The 21,894-nt window shown below is 32.6% G+C and overlaps 2 protein-coding genes across 2 annotated transcripts; both read left to right on the forward strand.

The window, feature by feature from the left end:
* Positions 1 to 1,762: 1,762 nt before the first annotated feature.
* Positions 1,763 to 6,861, forward strand: LOC141295889 (TATA box-binding protein-like 2). Its single transcript, XM_073827171.1, has 7 exons — positions 1,763 to 1,810; positions 3,242 to 3,606; positions 4,635 to 4,722; positions 5,786 to 5,877; positions 6,012 to 6,179; positions 6,294 to 6,388; positions 6,785 to 6,861. Exons 1-7 carry the CDS (start codon positions 1,763 to 1,765, stop codon positions 6,859 to 6,861), a joined length of 933 nt encoding a protein of 310 aa, XP_073683272.1.
* Positions 6,862 to 8,400: 1,539 nt separating this feature from the next.
* Positions 8,401 to 20,386, forward strand: LOC141295876 (beclin 1-associated autophagy-related key regulator-like). Its single transcript, XM_073827155.1, has 10 exons — positions 8,401 to 8,778; positions 9,352 to 9,414; positions 9,497 to 9,539; positions 11,951 to 12,032; positions 12,199 to 12,436; positions 15,189 to 15,412; positions 16,451 to 16,568; positions 17,478 to 17,568; positions 17,653 to 17,738; positions 19,295 to 20,386. Exons 1-10 carry the CDS (start codon positions 8,486 to 8,488, stop codon positions 19,590 to 19,592), a joined length of 1,536 nt encoding a protein of 511 aa, XP_073683256.1. The 5' UTR covers positions 8,401 to 8,485; the 3' UTR covers positions 19,593 to 20,386.
* The last annotated feature ends 1,508 nt before the right edge of the window (positions 20,387 to 21,894 follow it).

The following is a 21,894-nucleotide window of genomic DNA, read 5'->3' on the forward strand; positions in this document are numbered from 1 at the left end:
TTATTTGATCGAAAACACAGCAAAAGCAGTAATATTGTGAAATATTTTTACTATTTAAAATAACTGCCTTCTAATTTAATATAGTTTAAAATGTAATATATTCCTGTGATCAAAGCTACATTTTCAGCTTCATAACTCCAGTCTTCAGAGTCACATGATTCTTCAGATATCATTCTAATATGCTGATTTGCACTTCAAGAAACATTTCTTTATTATTATTATCAATATTTAAAACAATTGAGTAATTTTTTTTTTCAGGATTCTTTGATGAATAGAAAGAAAGATCAGCATTTATCTGAAATTTAAAGCTTTTGTAACATTATACACCATACCACTCAAAAGTGAGTCAGTATAATGTTTTTAATACTTTTATTCAGCAAGGATGCTTTAAATTGATCAAAAGTGATAATAAAGACATGTATAATGTTACAAAAGATTTATATTTCAGTTAAATGCTGTTCTTCTGAACTTTCTATTCATCAAAGAACCCTGAAAAAATTCTACTCCGCTGTTTTCAACATAATAATAATAATAATAATAATAATAAATGTTTTTTTTAGCAGCAAATCAGAATATTTTTGAAGGATTATGTAACTGGATTAATGATGCTAAAAATTCAGCTTTGAAATCAAAGAAATAAATTACATTTTAAAACATATTAAAATAAAAAAACAGTTATTTTAAATAATAAAATATTTCAGAATTTGACTGTTTTTGCTGTACTTTGGATCAAATAAATGAATAAAAAACATTTTAAAAAAAACTGACTGTCCAAAAACATTTGACTGGTAGTGTAAGTGTAATTTTCATTATATATATATATATTTTTTTTTTTTTTTTTTTTTTTTTTGAGGTAAGACATGACCTCAGATTTGATACATTTATTATTTTTTATGTTTAATGACATATTGGTGAGGTAGACATTTTTTTTCTATTGCACCAAAATATATAATTTAACATAAAAACGATAGATAGATAGATAGATAGATAGATAGATAGATAGATAGATAGATAGATAGATAGATAGATAGATAGATAGAGTCTGAATATTCTATTGCATGTAAATTATCTATATATCTTTCTGTTTATTATCGGCATATGATTATATGATTATGTTAGTGCTGAGATATCAATAGACAGTAAGTGAACTCACCCCGAGCTTCTTTAGGAAAATTTCTCAAGCATTCTTTAACTGCATCCATATCACTATCGACATGTTTCTATAAAACTAATCCTGACTGTTTATTTTTCACAAGCCTCCGTCAGCTTAAAATACTCATAAAACATTTTCTTCTCATGCACGCCAACCTATTCATACTTTACAATTAACTATTAATGTTTGGAAATGATTAGTGACAGCTTACATGCACACCTCACATGTTTAACAGTTGTTAATATTATGACGTTTGTCTTCCGCTCATGCGCAAATCTGACTGTTAACAGCGTAGTGTCTGTCTCTCTCTAGTGGCCGGAGACTGCACTACTACAGATTTTTATTTTATTTTTTAACTAAAGTTGTGTTATTTTGTTAACGCAATAATGCAAATAATATATATTGTTGTTTTATTATGAGTATATTTTATTTGAGCCTAATAAAGAGACCTAACTCCTTAGTTTTGATGACATGATTTGTCACGCCTCTGTGAGTAGCTTCACACTTGACGCTAATTAGATCACATCCTCAGGTAGAGCACTACTATTGAGACGGGAACTTTTCTCGTTTTTTTGTAAATCTGATTTCTTCCAATGGACCTTAAAGAACATGGATGAGGAGGGAGCTCTCGAAAATTATTTTGACCAGACTATTGCTGTAAGTTGCTGAAATGCTGAAGCTGAAGTCTTTTTTTTAGCTGAAAACATACTGATCGATCCTCTTGAGATGCACTCAAGTCTACACATGTTCTTATAACAGAAATGTAATAATTAAATACGAATGTCAACATATTTTAGAGGAAATATTAAATAAATAAATGCAGGAATACATACATCTAAAACTTTACAACAGAAATAAAAAAGTAGACTAATAAAATATTTAAAAATAAAAAAAACCGACTAAAATATTGTGTGCACTTTAAAATGTTAGTAATGCATTTAAAATGAATTTTATTTATCCATTCTTCTCACTCAGCATGCATTTATTTGATCCAAAGTACAGCAAAAACAGTACAATCTTGAAATATTTTTACTATTTAACATAACTGTTTTCTATTTGAATATATTTTAAAATGTAATTTATTTCTGTGATTTCAAAGCTGAATTGTTAGAATAATTTCTCCAGTCACATGATCCTTCAGAAATCATTCTAATATTCTGATTTGCTGCTTAAAAAGCATTTATTTATTATCATTATATATGTGACCCTGGACCACAAAACCAGTCTTAAGTAGCATGGGTATATTTGTAGCAATAGCCAACAATACATTATATGGGTTAAAATTATCGATTTCTCTTTTATGCCAAAAATTATTAAGATATTACGTAAAGACCATGTTCCATGAAGATATTTTGTAAAATTCCCACCGTAAATAAATCCTAACTTAATTTTTTAATCAGTAATATGCATCACTAAGAACTTCATTTGGACAACTTTAAAGGCGATTTTCTCAATATTTCGATTTTTCTGCACCCTCATATTTCAGCTTTTTAAACAGTTGTTTTTTGGCCAAATATTGTCCTATCCCAACAAACCATACATCAATGGAAATGTATTTATTCAGCTTTCAGATGATGTATAAATCCCTGTTTTAAAAAGAATTGACCCTTATGACTGGTTTTGTACTTTTTTCAGTAAACTTTTGAAATTACACTGACTCCAAGCTTTTGCATGGTATAGTGTATAATGTTACAAAAGCTTTTTATTTCAGATAAATGCTGATCATTAGGTCTTTCTATTCATCAAAGAATTCTGAAAAAAAATGTACTCAACTGTTTTAAATATTGATAATAAAAAAAATGTTTCTTGAATAGCAAATCAGCATTTTAAAATGATTTCTGAGGGATCATGTGACACTGAAGACTAATGATACTGAAAATGTAGCTTTGATCACAGGAATAAATTACATTTTAAAATATATTCCAATAGAAAGCAGTAGCTTTAAATAGTAAAAATATTTCACAATATTACTGCTGTACGTTGGATCAAATAAATGCAGGCTTAGTGAGCAGAAGAGACTTCTTTTAAAAAATCTGTATTGAATTAATTGAAGCCTTTAATATATTTATCACATTTTTTCCTCCTAAGAGTTCATCTGATTACATCTTTGAGGGGGATCTGGGCCTACAGGGTCCAGCTCCACAGCTCCAGGATTCCTCTTTCCTGTCCTCTTTAGCCTCTCAAGGGAAAGATCTCACCGAAGACTTGGACCTGAGCTTCTTACCTGATGAACTGAGCACTCAGGATGAGCCCTCACAGGCTGAGAATGTCAGCAGGAACGAGGACAGCGGCATTTACACCGACTGTCCTCCGAGAGAGTCGACAGAGGCAGATACTGACACCAGCCATTCTGCCCAAAATGCCTCGCAGTTCAATCTCCCGATGACTCCCATGACCCCTATGACCCCCATGACCCCAGTGGCAGAGAGTTCAGGCATCATCCCACAATTACAGTAAGGCATTTTACAGAAACAAATTGAAGAATGTGTATCCGGGATTCCTTTTAACATCTTATGGAGTCATATAGGCCTAAAACTTTATTTATTTAAAGGTTCTTTATAGAGGGTTTGCACTTGCTCCACGGTTTGGTCAGTTACCCGGATGCATGGCCATATTGGCGATACTTGGATGTAAACAACAGCATAGATTGCACGGTTAATGTACTACTGAATGCGTTGTTCTGCTAATTTATGCCGTCTAAACCATGGACAAAATGTGTGTGAGCTGCTAAATCATATAGAGAAGAACTTAGTAAGCAGGAAAGGGCACAATGTTTTGACAAACTAAAGTTAACAGGTGGTAAAGATACGTACAAGCAGTTTTAAGATATTAGTCTAATAACCTATCTGACCGTTAATGATAAGAACAAACACAAATGTTGTCAAGATTCTTGCCCTGGAAATCCTAGTTGAGTTTGGCCAACCATAAACGCCTTTTGTTCCTCAGACAGTCTTTTCCACCCTTCTTCTTGATTTGTTATAACTTTTGGCAGTCTGTAGTACTCCAAATGTTTTTCCCGGTCTAACCGAGCCCAAAACATGACAGTAATTGATTATTTTCAGCAGCAATAATCAGCAAAATATGTGAGTTTCATTAAGTTCAGTGGCATTGTTTACATTCAGTGCTGCCAATATGGCCGATTGATAACGCGTCCTGAAAACACTCTGTTGGTTTCCATTAAGTACCTTTTAACATCTCTGGAATCTTTCAATTCCACAAAAGGTTCTTTAGATAATTAAAACATTTTAACACTATGAATAAATTGTTCTTTTATGAACTTAATTGTTTTTCTGTCATCGCTGTAAAAATCGCCTTTTAGAAACTTTATTTTTAAGATTGTGAAAGGCTGTAAAATGCTTGAACTCCATAACTGAACCAAACCAAATGTCTGCAATAAGTTAGCCTTTGGATCCTAATTTTTTAGTGAGTAATGCATCTGGTTACCATGTATATTTCCAAACCTGTTTTTGATCATACACAGGAATATTGTGTCAACAGTGAATCTCGCTTGCCCTCTGGATCTCAAATCCATTGCACTTCAAGCTCGAAATGCTGAATACAACCCAAAGGTACTTTTCTACTGTAGTTTATATATGCAACACTTTATACGATTGTGGTAAATCATAGACAAAACACATTAATGTACACTACCAGTCAATAGCAGTAAGATTTTTAATGTTTCTAAAGGCTTCTTTTCTGCTCACCAAACCTGCATTTATTTTATCCAAAGTACAGCAAAAACCATAAGATTTCGATTTTTCCTATTTAAAATAACTGTTTTCTATTTGAATGTATATTGAAATAAAATTTATTCCTGTGATTTCAAAGCTAAATTTTCATCATTATTACTCCAGTCTTCAGTGTCACATGATCCTTTAGAAATCATTCTAATGTGCTGATTTGCAGCTCAAAAAAGAAACCTTTTTATTATTATTATTATTAATATTTAAAACAGTTGAGTACATTTTGTTCAGGATTCTTTGATGAATAGAAATATCCAAAGATCAGCATTTATCTGAAATAAAAAGCTTTCGTAATATTACACAATTTACCATTCAAAAGCTTAGTGTCAGTATAATTAATTAATTAATTTATTTATTGGGAAATGCTTTTATTTGGCAAGGATGCTTTAAATTGGTCAAAAGTGAGTTTGAGTTTTTCAGACCTTTCTATTCATCAAAGAACCCTGAAAAAATTCTACGTAACTGTTTTCAACATAATAATAAATGTTTTTGAGCAGCAAACCAGAATATTAGAATGATTTCTGAAGCATCATGTGACTGGAGTAATGATGCAAAAAATTCAGCTTTGAAATCACAGGAATAAATTACATTTTAAAATATATTCAAATAGAAAACGGTTATTTTAAATAGTAAAAATATTTCAAAATTTGACTGTCTTCACTGTACTTTGGATCAAATATATGCAGGCTTGGTAAGCAGAAAAGACTTCTTCAAAAAACATTAAAAATCTTACTGTCCAAGAACAGTTCTTGTAATTCTGTCATTGTTTATTCTGTATTCTGTTTAAATGAGGATGAGTAATGACATAATTTCCATTTTTGAGTTTTAATCCTTTTTATTAATTTTTCAGTCTTTTAGTAGCATAACTTCAAACTTTGCTTATGTGTAGCGTTTTGCTGCTGTTATAATGAGGATCCGTGAGCCAAGAACTACTGCTCTCATATTCAGCTCTGGAAAAATGGTCTGCACTGGGGCCAAGAGGTATGCATAATATATATTCAGAACTCTAACTATAATGCATTAGGGGATCACAACTGTAAAATAGATAAACGTAGCTCAGAAATAGTCTCTTTTACCCTATATTTGCCTTGTCCTTTGTTTATCTTTCCAAGCAGTGAGGAGCAATCTCGCCTTGCTGCGCGGAAATATGCACGGGTGGTACAGAAACTTGGTTTCCCTGCCAAATTCCTTGACTTCAAAATCCAAAACATGGTTGGAAGTTGTGACGTCTGCTTTCCTATACGCTTAGAAGGCCTGGTCCTCACTCACCAGCAGTTCAGCAGGTCTGAACTGGCGTCTGTCCCTCATAAATGAGTCTGAAGGTTACTGACCCACAATATAAGTGACCTTGTAACATCTGTCTTTAACCACGTCTGTCAACCGTTTTACCCCTCCAGCTATGAGCCAGAGTTGTTTCCCGGATTGATATATCGCATGGTGAAGCCACGTATTGTGCTGCTGATTTTCGTGTCTGGAAAGGTTGTGCTCACAGGTGTAGTTGATTTATAGTCTTATTTACTAGTCTAATCTCACATATTCGAATCTTAAAGGAATAATTCAACCAGAAATTAAAATTAGCCTCAGACCATCCAAGAGTTTGTTTCGTCATTGGTCACTTGTGCGCCAATGGAACCTCTGCAGTGAATGGGTGCCGTCAGAATTAGAGTCCAAACAGCTGATAAAAACATCACAATAATCCACAAAACTACTATCCATCAATGGCATATTTTAAAGTGAAAAATTGCATGCTGGTGAGAAACAACTCTTCAAGTCATAAGCAAATTTTTATTTTTGGGGAACTATTCCAAGTCCAATTTCAAAAATGTATTTAAAATGCATTGAAATTGTTTCGGAAAACTCATTCTCTTCATGTTATTATGATTTTTAGGTGCAAAAGAGCGGTCAGAGATCTATGAAGCCTTTGAAAATATTTACCCCATCCTGAAAGGGTTTAGAAAGCAGTAGAAATGCTTCACTTATGCTTACATCTGAATGTTTTTCTATAATGATGTTCCTCGTATCCATATATGAGGGGAACTTGAAAGGTTTGAATGTAATAATTTAATCTAAACTTTTGTTATTGCACTTTGTTTAATGTCTTTACGTTTTCTTTATGTATTGTCTACATTAGTTAGGGTTGCTGAAATAACAGAGCATACCAAAACGTACTGTGAAAAGTAAATGTTTTGTTAAAATACTCAGCTTTGCCTTATGTGGGCTCTCTAACACTTAGGTTACGACTATGTTTTGTCCCTTTTGTGCATGTTGAACTGCTACTTGCTGTTGCAGGTAAATAAACTTTGAAGACTTCTCTTTTGCAGAACCAGTGAAATTAAATGTTTTATTTACTTTATATACACTACCGGTCAAAAGTGTTTGAACAGTAAGATTTTTAATGTTTTTTTAAAGAATTTTCTTCTGCTCATCAACCCTGCATTTATTTGATCCAAAATACAGCAAAAGCAGTAATATTGTGAAATATTTTTTTAGCATTTAAAATAACTGCTTTTTATTAGAATATATTCTAAAATATAATTTATTCCTGTGATTAAAGCTACATTTACATTTTCAAACTTTCATTTTCAAAATCTTTCAGAAACATTTATTATTATTATTATTATTAATAATATTTAAAACAGTTGAGTACAGCTTATTTTTCAGGATTCTTGATCCAAAGATATATCTAAAACAAAATGCTTTTGTAACATTTTACAATGTACCTTTTAAAAGCTTGGAGTCAGTATAATTTTTTTTTATGTAAATTCTAGAAATTAATACTTTTATTTAGCAAGAATGCTTTAAATTGAGCAAAAGACATTTATAATGTTAAAAAAAGATTTCTATTTCAGATAAATGCTGTTCTTCTGAACTTTCTATTCGTCAAATAAACCTGAAAGAATATTACTCTGCTGTTTTCAATATAATGTTTTTTTGAGCAGCAAATCAATATTAGAATGACTTCTGAAGGATCATGTGACTGGAGTAATGATGCTGAAAAGTTAAATTACATTTTAAAATATATTCAAATAGAAAGCAATTATTTAAAATTGTAAAAATATTACAAAATTTTACTGTTTTTGCTTTACTTTAGAATAAATAAATGCAGGCTTTGTGAGCAGAAGAGACTTTTGACTCTAAAACCTTTGACTGGTAGTGTATACATGCATCTTGTGAAATGTACTCCAATAATCTTTCTTTACATCAGTTTTTTTTACTGATTTTATAATTGTACTATATTTATGCCGTATATATGTCAAAAATTCTGAAAACTTAGACCAAACGAAGGGAACCCATCTTATTTTGATTGTACAGTAGCAAAATATATTGTATTACAATGTTATTTTAGATTCACCTGTGCTTACCATGGTCATTTTTTGTAAGAGACCCTACCACCGCACACGTGACACAACATACACAAACAACATACGTCACATGGTGCGTAAGGCAGACAGCCGTTGCACTCAGCTGGTAATAAAAACCTTAGGACCAGAACTACTGGTTATATTTTCATATTTCCAGCCACAGATCATGTAAATCTCACGGTGACCGTTTCTAGGGGGCTTCTATTCTTTATAGAGCCTGTATCATCATGGCTTGTCCCTTGTCAGGCGAACCCCGGGCTTTGGGGCCTGGTGAAGATCATCCAGAGTCTGCATCAGAGACCGGGGCGCCCGTTCGGCCCCAGCCGCCTCAGCAGCACCTTCAACCGGCGTGCGTGAGCGCTGCTACCGCGGTCATGGTAGAGGCTCTGGATGATGCAGAGGGGCTGTTTGTGGCCGTGGAGAGATGTCCGCTCTGCAACACGGCCAGACGCAGACTGACCTGCGCCCGTTGCATTCAGAATGGCGATTTTGTGTATTTTGACGGGAGAAATCCAGAGAGGTGTGTTTTATTTTGGTTTTTTTTATTGTATGCTATCACAGCTCAAGCTAGCATGCTAACAGTTTTCAGTTTAATTCAGCTGTTTCACATCTGTCTATTTTATTTAAGCACACGTTACCAGTTGACTTTAAGTGTTTTGAACGTTTATATCCGTTTTGTGAACAAACTAGATAGAATTTTGCAAATTCATGGCCCTAGCATGCTATCGCGCTAAATGCTTACTTTGTAAACAAACTGTCAGACAACAAAGGCGTTTACGTTTCTGCGTTCTAGTTCTTTTTTTGTCAGATGTAAATGACTTTGTTATTTAAGTGGGTTTTAAATCTTTGTTTAAAAGTGTTGTCATGACTGACTTATGTTTTGTTTGGAAAGTTTGAGGCAGCTTTTGACATGCCAATGTGTTAATCATGTTATCTTTAGCTGAGTCATGTTGCCAAGTGTGACAGTTTGATTATTAACTATTATATATATATTACAGTATCATGATTAACTATTATTTATAGAACAAGAGTAAGCAATATATATAGATATTTAGCAACTGTGTATTGCTCACTGTTGTTTTTCTGCCAACAGGTATTCAGAAAAGCTTGAAAGACTTCAAAAGCTGAAAAATGAAAAGGAAAATCTTCAACAGAGGTATTATATTAGCCTTGTGTGATGTACAGTTCTACATTATGTATAGATGATACACAGACTTAATTTTTTGGTTTTGTTTCAGCGTCATCAAAGCCATGGACAAGAAGGTCCAGGCAGACCAGCTTGTAAGTATTTTTGTGCATATTTTGTTCTGTTTGAATTTAAAGTTAAAGGATTACTCCACTTGTAACATAAAAATGTCCTGATTATTTACTCACCCCCATGTCATCCAAGATCTTCATGTCTTTCTTTCTTCGGTGGCAGAAAAATTACGTTTTTTGAGGAATAGATTACAGGATTTTTCACCATATAGTGGACTTCATTGTTGCTCAAACTACAGTTTAAATGCAGCTTCAAAGGGCTCTACTCGATCCCAGCCAAAGAATAAGGGTCTTATTTAGTGAAACAAGTGGTTATTTTCTAAACAAAAAAAAACCAAAACAATTTGTATACTTTATAACCTCAAATGCTGGTCTTGTCTAGCTCTGCAATGCGAATGCGTACTCTGTGCACTCTGGTTTAGGGCTGCAACAACTAATCGATAAAATCGATAATGAAAATCATCGACAACGATTCTCATTATTGATTAAACGGGTCCGCCCACAGTGCACGTACAACTTCAGAGGGTCATGTCAAATTATAGCACTGAATGACGCATTTCTATGGACAAAATGCATCTAAAAATAGTGGAGGAAACAGAATATGATGCTGCAGGAGAGTTACGTGATCCAAGCTGCCCAAAACACGAGAATTCTTGATTTTCAACTTTAAGCTACTGTGAAGTGCTTTGACAGATTCATTTGCATCATCAGAATGAAAACTTTCAGTTTACGCTCATATCCTTATCTGTAAATGTCACAAATTCACATGAGCATTTCCATTTTTGCATAAAAGTCCATTCTGACAGTCTGTGTTAAGTTTAAATCTTTACTGAATGAGCATGTCAGACAGCCGGAGCACAGAGAGGGAGACAATTAATGTTTATGCAAAAACATTCATTGTGCTGAAATATGTCGTTGAATGTTAAATTTAGGTTTAAAAGACAACATGTAGTGTACATATTTATGAGAGTAGGAACTGTAAAGGGATAACAGGGTGTAATTATCTGATATATAAACATCAGATGCTTAATAGCCGCCTTTTATATAAAGAAATGCCAGTAAACGTGACTTTGAGCAAAGTGAACGGTGTTCCTGCAGAACATTCATCTCACCTGTTGGTTAACACTGAGTTCGTCTTTATTATCTGTATTAGGCTATTCTTTTAATTTTTAATGTAGAGATTTAAACTTTGTTCACTTTATACAGTGCTTAACAAATTTAATAAAACAAATTTGTGACCCTGGACCACAAAACCAGTCATAAGGTAAAATTTTACAAAACTGAGATGTATACATCATATGAAAGCTCAATAAATAATTTTTCTATTGATGTATAGTTTGTTAGGATAGGACAATATTTGGCCGAGATACAACTATTTGAAAATCAGGAATCTGAGGGTGCAAAAAAATCAAAATACTGAGAAAAATGATTTTTGACATAAAAGAAAAATCAATAATTTTGACCCATACAATGTAATTTTGGCTATTGCTACAAATATACCCCAGCGACTTAAGACTGGTTTTGTGGTCCAGGGTCACATTTATGTAAGGTTTGTGCCACTGCTGCTCCAAACTAACAGTATTGGTGATTACTAAAATCATTTTTTAGCTTTCTGTATTGGTTAGTCCTCCAATATGCAATATGCAGAAAGCTTTTTAGTAACAGTGGGCTATTTCTAATGCTTCTAAATGCTAATTATTGTGGTTATCTATGGGAAAAAAAGCGTTTTTCTTCAGATATTTGTCTTTTCTCTTTATTACGACCGGTGGTCTAATAAATTAAGCACTGTTTTCATAACATTCAGTTTGTTTGAAGGACATTGGGCAGGATGTGGAATATTGTGATTTTTGTCAATAAATTAAAAAAATTGTGATTTAAGTCGATGAATCGAAAAAATAATCAACCAACTAATCGATTATCAAAATAAGTGAACATGCAAGGAGGGTCAAAAACCCTTTACAAGAAAAGGTAAAACGGCGATGTGGAATGATTTTGAAGTTGGAAGAGAAAATGGGAGTTTTTATCTTGAACCGGAGTGCACAGAATATGCATGTGCATCACAGAGCTAGACAAGATGAGCATTTGTGGTTAAAAAGTATATAAATATTATTATTTTTTTAGAAAATTATTGATCGTTTCGCTGGATAAGACCGTTATTCCTCGGCTGGGATTGTTTAGAGCCCTTTTAAGCTGCAATGAAACTGCATTTTTAACCTATAATCCATTTAGCACCGTTGAAGTCCATTACATGGAGAAAAAACCTGGAATGTTTTTCTCAAAAAATGTATTTCTTTGACACTGAAGAAAGAAAGACATGAATATCTTGGATGACATGGGGGTGGGTAAATGATCAGGAAATTTTTATTCTGAAAGTGGAGTAATTCTTTAAAATATGAGAAAAATGTAAGCATGGTTGTGCATTTTGTTTAACACAGAGGTGGAAAATCATGTCATGCAAGATGAAAATCCAGCAACTGAAGGAGGCCATCTGCACTGGCAATGAAGAAGTGAAGAGTGGTGAGTATCACGACAAAAAAGAGCTCTCTCCCATGAGAAAAGTGTGTAAACATTCATAAATCACATTGAGGTACTCTGTCAGTTCTTTCTTGGTTAGGCTAGGACAAAAAATAAAAATGGCATTCTGTCGCTTGATGTCAAGGCTGTTTCATTTTCTTCACCTTAGGCAAGGAGCTGTTACTGCGTTCCCAGGAGGAAGGGCAGCGACTGCAGCGCAGAGCCAGCCGGCACCAGGAAAAGAGGGACAAAATTAAGCGTCATAACCAACGTCTGGGCGAGCTTTTGGAGAAGAGATCAAAAGAGCTGCATGGGAGGCTGGAGGTCCTGGCTGAAGTGCGAAGAGAGCACATCCTGGAGCTCACCAGTCACATCTTCAACATCCAGGAGGAGAAGCAGGGCAGCAGGTCAGAGAAGATAAAATGAGCATAAACATATTCTAATGAACAATAAAAAATATACATGTTAACACATCGTTGTCACATGATGATATGAAACGATAGGTCTTCTGGGCAAAAAGTGTAGTTTGTCAAATATATTTAAACTTCTTATTCCAACATAAAAGGTCTTTAAAGTTGTGTTTTAGGCCATTATGCTTTGGCACAGTATGTGTCAAACTAACTAAAACCGAAAGCCAATATGGCTTAATCCCTTCATCAAGTCATGTTTTCGCTGCATTTCAAAGCAAAACACACTCTTCGTTCAGGCAATCAGCTCGAGATCCAGTGTTTTCTGTGCCTCAGAACGGCTGTTCACAGTGTATTGCATGTGCTGTGAGTTTAGCGCGTGTTTAGAAACGTGATGGCCACCAGTTATGCTTTATTTTTGCAGCAGATAATTTTTTAGCATTTCCTGTTTTTGTAAGCCTGTTTTTACCGAAGCTGGAACTTTCCGTCAAAATAAAAGCTCTACTGTTGTTACCGTCAAAATAAGAGCTTAAAAGTGCAGTATAAACCGCTGACAGCTAGCGGTTTAAATGGGTAACTTTAATGCAGTGCAAATTCAAAATACCTCTTTCAAGTGTAGAATTTAGGAAAGAAGAATTGTAATTTCTCACTGTAGTGTACAGCAAAAATAATATACCTATGAACTATTTGTTTCAATGCAGCTTCAAAGGGCTCTACTCGATCCTAGCTGAGGAATAAGGGTCTTATTTAGTGAAACAAGTAGTTATTTTTAAAAAACAAATTACAATTTGTATACTTTATAACCTCAAATGCTTGTCTTGTCTATCTCTGCAATGCAACCTTTTGTCAAAATAAAAGCTCTACTGTTGTTTCCGAAAGAAGAATTGTAATTTCTCACTGTAGTGTAAAGCAAAAATAATATACCTATGAACTTACTTTTATTTTACAGTGCAGTTGTTTTAAAATATATGGCTATTAGTGTCATAGAAATAATAATAATATAAAACTGTTGTTATTATTATAATATTCTAATTTGTGACCCTGTACCACAAAACCAGTCTTAAGTCGCTGAGGTATATTTGTAGCAATAGCCAAAAATACATATCATGGGTCAAAATTTTTGATTTTTCTTTTATGCCAAAAATCATTAGGAAATTAAGTAAAGATCATGTTCCATGAAGATTTTTTGTAAAATTCCTACTGTAAATATATCAAAATGTAATTTTTGATTTGTAAAATGCATTGTTAAGAACCTAATGTGGACAACTTTAAAGGTGATTTTCTCAGTATTTAGATTTTTTTGCACCCTTAGATTTCAGATTTTCAAATAGATGTATCTCTGTCAAATATTGTCCTATCCTAACAAACCATACATCAATAGAAAGCTTATTTATTGAGCTTTCATATGATGTATACATCTCAGTTTTGTAAAATTTTACCTTATGACTGGTTTTGTGGTCCATGGTCACATTTGTTTGGCTTCCTAAAACACAAGTGTGAATGTAATTTAGACTGAGACAGTATACCACAAATAAAAAAAGGGGTTAGGTCCCTTTAAAGTTCAGTTACAAGTCAATTCACTCATTTTTCTTTCCTTTTTTTTTTTTTTTTTTTTTTTACTTTACTTTTAGTTTTCTTTGTTAAGAACATGGGTTAGAGCTCTCAAAGTGCATTAGATAGAATAATTTAACTTTAAAATGTACATAATTTTCTTTTTTTTTTTTCGTGATTTGTCTTTTTTATTTTAAATATGGATGGCATCAAGATATTATCGTGTCGTGAGATTTTGATATCGTTACGTCCCTACACACTACACATAGTAGTGTCCATGTGATGAATGTTTTATCTGTCCTCATTGCAATGCGTTCTGGAATAGTCAACTAACTATTGTTCGAAAACATTTAAACTTGTAAGACAGCATAATTTTGCTGCCTATTTCCTATACAGTCTTGTGATTCTAATCATCTTTGAAACAGCAGCAAAATAATACACTGTTTACAAATTTGGGGTCAGTAAGATTGTTTTTGGAGAGAAATAAGTACCTTTATTCATCAAGGATGCATTAAATTGAGGAAAAGTGACAGTAAAGGCATTTTAAATAGTTACATTTCAAATAATTTGAACATTCTGTACATCAAACAATCCTGGAGAAATGTTTCCACAAAAATAATAAGCATCACAACTGTTTTCGTCATTAATAATAATAAATGTTTCTTCAAAGTCAGCATAACAGAATGACTTCAGAAGGATCATGTGACACTGAAGATTGGAGTAATGGCTGCTATCACAGGAATGAAATGCATCTATAACATATTCAGATATATTAATATAAATATGTTCCATTTTATTATATATTCAAATAGAAAATGGTTGTTTTACATTGTAACAGTATTTCACAATATTGCTTTTTTCTCAAATAAATGCAGCCTTGGTGAGCATAAGAGACTCTTTCCAAAAACTTGGAAGAAACTTCCTGACCCCAAACTTTTTAACGGTAGTGGGGTTTTTTTCCCCACCTGGTATGCCTGCCGTAATCATACTGATTAATCGTTTATGAACGTACCCTTTGATTGTGACACTTAACACTTGGTTGCTCTAGGGACACACTTTGTGTAATTAGCTTACTCTCACTTGGCTTTGATAAATGAGCATAAACTAATCTTGTTAGGCTGGTTGAATATGAGCATAATAATAAGTATGCTTTATTATTAATAAAGCATAATACATCATCTTAAGTATTTCTACCCTGCAGGGACCCAGCAGAGGCTGAGAATGACCTTGCTCTGACCTCCAGCACCGTCAGTGAACTCGCAGAGGCAAGGAGAATCACCTACAGTTCAGGTCGCTGGATCTGGGACGATCAGAATGGAGAGACGAGCTTCAGTATCACTGGGCCGCATGTCACACTCCCTAGTAATGGAGACTGCTCAGCCTATTACAGCTGGGTGGAGGAGAAGAGTGGGAATCAGGGGCCAGGTACAGAACTCATGGGATATTACTATATGTCTCAAATATTAAATCTATTTTAGTCCAAAGCAAACTTTAAACCTTATATACACTGCTGTTTAAAAGTTTGGGATCAGTATGATTTTTTTTTAAAACTTCTGCTCATCAAGGCTGTGTTTACTTGATCAAAAATACCTAAAAAAGTAATATTGTGAAATATTATTATGATGTCAAATAATGTTTTTCTATTTTAATATGCATTAAAATAAAATTTATTTCTGTGATCAAAGCTGAATTTTCAGCATCATTACTCCAGTATTCAGTGTCACATGATCCTTCTGAAATCATTCTAATAGGCTGATTTTTTAATAATGTTGAAAACAGTTGTGCTGCTTAATGTTTTTTAGATGGAAAAAACGGGGGGAAAAAATGGAAATCTTTTCTAACAATATACAGTATCGTTTACAAGTTTGGGGATCAGTACATTTTTATTTCTTTTTTTTTTTAAAGAAATTAATAAATTGCTATACAAGTGATAGCAAAGACTTATATTGTTAGAAAAGGTTTCTATATTGAATGAATGCTGTTCTTTCGAACCTTTTATTCATCAAAGAATTGTGAAAAAAGTATCATAGGTTCCAAAAAAATATTTTGACTGTTTCCAACATTAATAAGACTGGAGTAATGGCTGATAAAAAATTCAGCTTTTCATGGCAGAAATAAATTATATTTTAAAGTATAGTAAATTAGAAATCATTATTTTAAATTGCAATAACATTTAGCAATAATATAGTCTTACTGTTCCCAAACTTTTGAATGGCAGTGTAGGTTTTTAAATGACTCTTTCATAGTCTTTTAATCATCACGAAAATAGCCAAAGAAGCTGGAATGGCATTAAAACCAGACCAACCAACCAACTGTTATGTCTCAGTTCAGTGATAGTTAACTAAATATGTTGTCATCCTTTTAAAATGCAATGCATTCAGTTTTAATGCTTTCAGATCCTTTTTTAAGGAAAGAAAATATTTAACAAATTAATTTTACAGAATAATTTATTTTCTCATGCAGAGTTGGACCACATCAACCCGGCACACACCATCAGCGCCGCCCTTTGCTATGCCACACAGCTCGTCAATATCCTGTCTCATATTCTGGATGTCAACCTTCCGAAAAAGTTGTGCAACAGGTTGAATATTTTTTTTATTGTCTATTATAGTATTTATTTATATTTTAAATTAGTTTTTATTTTTGTGTTTTCTATTTTAATTTTAGTTAACATTTTAGTAACTTTGTTGTGTTTTTTAAATGTGGGTCAAAGACGTTAAGATGTCCACATCCAAAAAAGAAAATGTGCAAAAGTGATTTTATGTCCATAAAAAGCTCATTAAATGTAAGTAAAGTGTCTACTTTTAAGGTTTAAAGTAAGTTTTTGGAGAATAAAATGTCAAAATTTGGTTGAAATAATGTTACATTGTCATTCAGTGTAACATAATATTTATGTAAAAATTCAACAACATGCTTATTTCGACTTGTACATAATAAAATATATAAAAGAACAAGGGAGCATATCAAATTTTGTGTTTTAAATGAGTAAAAAGTTCTTACTGACAAAGCCTAGGATAGTGGCAAATTAAAAAAAAATGCAGAAATACAACTAATTAGTATTTGGGGTGAAAGTAGTTCATCTTTTAATGTCATAAATTGATTTTTGTTGTAAATATGCCTGACAAGACTTACACTGAATGACATTTTATTGGCTGTCTTCTGTAAATTAGGGAAAAATGTATGATATTTATCTTTTGCTCAAAAAAACTAAAATTAATTTGAACAGAAAACTTTTTAATATTTTTTTTTTTAAACAACAATTTAAAGCAGTATTACATTTATTGTTTTTATGCTTAAACCATTTTTTGTCTTTGACCCAAATTTTTTTTTTTTTTTAATTTTAGTCTTATTTGTTATTTATTTACTTTTACATCGTTACTAAATAAAAATGATAAATGTTGCCTTGAGCTGAAACTAGTATTTTTTTTTCTATATTTTATTATAATATAAAAATAAACGTGTCCTGTATTCTGTTTTGTCTTTTCCAAAGTGAGTTCTGCGGTGATAATCTGACCCGTTACCGATTTACCCGTGTCGTAAACAAACTCAACACCAACATCCTGCACCTCTGCTTCTCACAGGTACATTTTTCTCAAAACTGAGATCACTCTGATCTGAGGAGTCATATTCTGAGCTCATACCTCATGTTTATGCTTGATTTTTAGCATGTCGACAGCGAGCTTCTCCATCCTCACCACACTTTGAGGAATATCATGTTTCTGGTGTCTCCAGCTAACAAGAAACTTGGCAGGTGAGAAATTACATTACTTGTTCCTTAGTGAAAACAGTTCATTTTTATATTGTCCAGTCAAACGTTTTTGAACAGGAAGATTTTTAATGTTTTTTAAAGAAGTCTTTTCTGCCTTTATTTGATCCAAAGTACAGCAAAAACAGTACAATTTTGAAATATTTTTCCTATTTAAAATAACTGTTTTCTATTTGAATACATTTTAAAATGTAATTTATTCCTGTGATTTAAAAGCTAAATTTTCAGCGTCATTACTCCAGTCTTCAGTGTCACATGATCCTTTAAGAAATAATTTTAATATTCAGATTTGCTGCTCAAAAACATTTATTATTATTGTTGTTGAAAACAGCCGAGTAGAATTTTTTTTAGGTTTCTTAGAAAGTTCAGAAGAACAGCATTTATCTAAAATAGAAATCTTTTGTAACATTATAAATGTCTTTACCTTCACTTTTGATCAATTCTAAGCATCCTTGCTAAATAAAAGTATTAATTTCTATTATTTATTTTCCTCAAAAAAAAAGACAATTACTGACTCCAAGCTTTTGAATGGTATAGTGTATAATGTTACAAAAGCTTTTTATGTCAGATAAAAACATCAAAGAATCCTGTAAAAATGTACTCAACAGTTTTAAATATTGATAATAATAATAACAATACTGATAAAAACTGTTTCATAAATAGCAAATCAGTATATTAGAATGATTTCTAAAGGATCATGATCATGTGACACTAAAGACTGGAGTAATGATGCTGAAAATGTAGCTTTGATCACAGGAATAAATATCATTTTTAAATATATTCAGATAGAAAGCAGTTCCTTTAAATAGTAAAAATTAGGGCTGGGACACGATTAATCGTGATTAATCGCATCCAAAATAAAAGTTTATGTTAACATACTAAATGTGTGTTTACTGTGTATATTTATTATGTATATATAAATACACACACATACATGTATAGACTTTAAAAAATACTTATATGTGTGGATAGTTATATTTGTATTTAATTTAGATTATATATAGAATTATAAATATTTTATTTATTTTAATTTAATTTTTATTTTCAGTTTTCTTTAATATACATGTTTGTGTGTGTATTTATATATACATAATAAATATACACAGTAAACACACATTTAGTATGTTAACATAAACTTTTATTTTGGATGCGATTAATCGTGATTAATCGTGTCCCAGCCCTAGTAAAAATATTTCACAGTATTACTGATTTTGCTGTAGTTTTGGATCAAACAAATGCAGGCTTGGTGAGGAAAAAACATTAAAAATCTTACTGTTCAAAAACTTTTGACTGGTTGTTTATGTATGTTATAGCCCATTATATTTATATATATATATATATATATATATAATCCATAATTTTTCTTTTACTGGTAAAAAAAAATTGGGGCTCTGTATGATATTTGTTTGTAATATAAGTTCATAATATTACTGTTACTTTCAAAAACACCCACAAAAATACTTACCAACCCCAAACTTTTGCTAGTTTGTCATCTGATGGAAAACTAATGTGTTGCAAACTTTTCCACTCTTGCTCACAAGAACTGGGCCTTTTGAGGTGAGTGCTGACTTGGAAGACTCTATGGAGTTTGTTGAACCAGAAGCGGCTGGACCGGCGGAGGAGAGCGGAGACGAGGCGGTGACGGATGAAGAAACAGACTTGGGCACAGACTGGGAGACGGTTCCAAGCCCTCGCTTCTGCGACATCCCGTCCCAGCCTATGGATCTGTCCCAGAGCGGCATGCAGGCGTCCCAGCCAGTTGGCAACGCAGGGGGCATGATCTCCTCCGCGGCCGCCTCCGTCACGTCCTGGTTCCGCGCCTACACCGGGCAGCGCTGAGATCCGGTGGATGTGGGGGTGGGTTAAACCGGTTAGACCTATGCAAGTTGCAAACACCCCATTACTGTCATCCTCACTTATGTCAGCTCGGCTATTGGGAGAAATAAAGGGAAGTTTTCACCCGACTGCTCGTACTAAATAAATGTGTGGTAGAAACCAGAGCGACGCATGTGATCTCTTGTGTGGTTTTACTGCAGGATGGAAGAGTGAACTACTTTTGCATCTTTTGTAGCTCACATTATACTGTAGACAACAGTCAACTCTATCCAGTGTACATTGCCAAATATTTTCGTTTGCTCATCGGTGCAGAAACTGTACATTCGAAGCATTGTTTGACTGCGCTTTTAGAGTTTGATTGACAGATTGCACTCTTCACCAGCTCTTCAGAGAACCTTACTGTATAAATGTTGCTGAACTTGTCTGAGAGAATGGCAGATATTATTGGTGTGTCTTGTTATATCAGATTATACATTCACAAGAGGAATTGTATTTTATGAACAATTTTTTTTTTTTCCTTAAAACTTCCTCAACCACTGCAGACTGTATTGGGATGAAATACCCTGCATTGTTATCCAGTGGGAGAGTGGCTGGCTGTCTATTTGCTTTTAGGATTTATGTACAAGTTTATTTTTTCACCATCTTTAGTTGTTGGGGAAAAAAAAAAACATATTTACCAAGTTTCATTGTAGAAATGTTTTATTTGACCTCTTCGATTATTAAACAGAATACCTCCCTGAATCATTATTACTTTAAAAATCTCCTTTAAAAAACAAAATACAACTAGTTTAACTATGTATTGTTTGGTCTCAATTTCATTATATTTCTACTTTTCTTAAAGACATGAAAAGTGTGTGAATGCATTTCAAACACTTTCACCAAGGATGTTATCTTGAACATAGTTTCAATGGTCTGCACTTTTTATATTTTTGACCCTGGACCATAAAAGTCATAAGGGTAAATTTTTTGAAATTAAGATTTGTACATCAGCTGAAAGCTGAATAAATAAGCTTTAAATTGATGTATGATTTGTTAGGATAGGACAATAGTTGCCGAGATATAACTATTTGAAAATCTGGAATGTTAAAAAATTAAAATATTGAGAAAATCACCCTTGAAGTTGTCCAAATGAAGTTTTTAGTAATGTATATTACTAATCAAAAATTAAGTTTTGATATATTCATAGTATGAATTTTACAAAATATCTTCAAGACACATGATCTTTGCTTAATATCCTAATGATTTTTGGCTTAAAGAAAAATGTATAATTTTGACCCATACAATGTATTTTTTTTGCTATTGCTACAAATATACCTGGTTTTGTGGTTCAGGGTCACATTTTTAAAAATGACATTTGAAGGTGTTAAAGTTAAATGTGCAACAAATATAAAAGAAATGAACAGCATTTTTGACAAAATGTTTGAAGCGATGTGCATTAACATAAGTGGGCAAGTGGGCAATTGATGTTGAAAAGATATCAAATATACAGGTCAAATATTTAAAACATATTCACCTATATGGGCCATTCTATTGCAAACTATTGTCTCACAACATTTAAAAAAAACATTTAAAAGCATTTCAGATTTAAAATCTTGGATGTTTACTAATGTCCTTTTATGGGCGATTGAAACCCATTGAAATAATATTTAAAATATCAGTAAGCTTAATATATATAAAATCATCATTTAGTGGGTTCCTTTAATTGAAAGGTGGCTATTCCGAACCATAACCCCTAAATTTTAATTTATGAAATTATGAAAATATTTTTTTGCTATTGCTACAAATATACCCGTGCTACTTAAGACTGGTTTTGTGGTTCAGGGTCACATTTTTAAAAATGACATTTGAAGGTGTTAAAGATAAATGTGCAACAAATATAAAAGAAATGAACAGCATTTTTGACAAAATGTTTGAAGCGATGTGCATTAACATAAGATGAAGACTACCAAGTGGGCAATTGATGTTGAAAAGATATCAAATATACAGGCCAAATATTTAAAACATATGGGCCATTCTACAGAATTGGTGCAAACTATTGTCTCACAACATTTAAAAAAAACATGTAAAAGCATTTCAGATTTAAAATCTTGGATGTTTACTAATGTCCTTTTATGGGCGATTGAAACCCATTGAAATAATATTTAAAATATCAGTAAGCTTAATATATATAAAATCATCATTTAGTGGGTTCCTTTAATTGAAAGGCGGCTATTCCGAACCATAACCCCTAAATTTAAATTTATGAAATTATGAAAATATATTTTTTTGCATTTTATTCCATTGTTTTTCAAAATATCTTTTTGAT

This window comes from Garra rufa, chromosome 21, assembly GCF_049309525.1.
Source record: "Garra rufa chromosome 21, GarRuf1.0, whole genome shotgun sequence".
NCBI lineage: Eukaryota > Metazoa > Chordata > Actinopteri > Cypriniformes > Cyprinidae > Garra > Garra rufa.

What these genes read in the sequence shown, in the direction of transcription:
- LOC141295889 (XM_073827171.1), top strand. Translation starts at nt 1,763, where the DNA reads ATGGATGAGGAGGGAGCTCTCGAAAATTATTTTGACCAGACTATTGCT. An exon ending in GTCTGCACTGGGGCCAAGAG is followed by an intron (nt 5,878 to 6,011) that starts GTATGCATAATA and finishes CTTTCCAAGCAG; the next exon opens with TGAGGAGCAATCTCGCCTTG. An exon ending in TGGAAAGGTTGTGCTCACAG is followed by an intron (nt 6,389 to 6,784) that starts GTGTAGTTGATT and finishes TATGATTTTTAG; the next exon opens with GTGCAAAAGAGCGGTCAGAG.
- LOC141295876 (XM_073827155.1), top strand. Translation starts at nt 8,486, where the DNA reads ATGGCTTGTCCCTTGTCAGGCGAACCCCGGGCTTTGGGGCCTGGTGAA. An exon ending in AGGTCCAGGCAGACCAGCTT is followed by an intron (nt 9,540 to 11,950) that starts GTAAGTATTTTT and finishes TGTTTAACACAG; the next exon opens with AGGTGGAAAATCATGTCATG. An exon ending in CAATGAAGAAGTGAAGAGTG is followed by an intron (nt 12,033 to 12,198) that starts GTGAGTATCACG and finishes TCTTCACCTTAG; the next exon opens with GCAAGGAGCTGTTACTGCGT.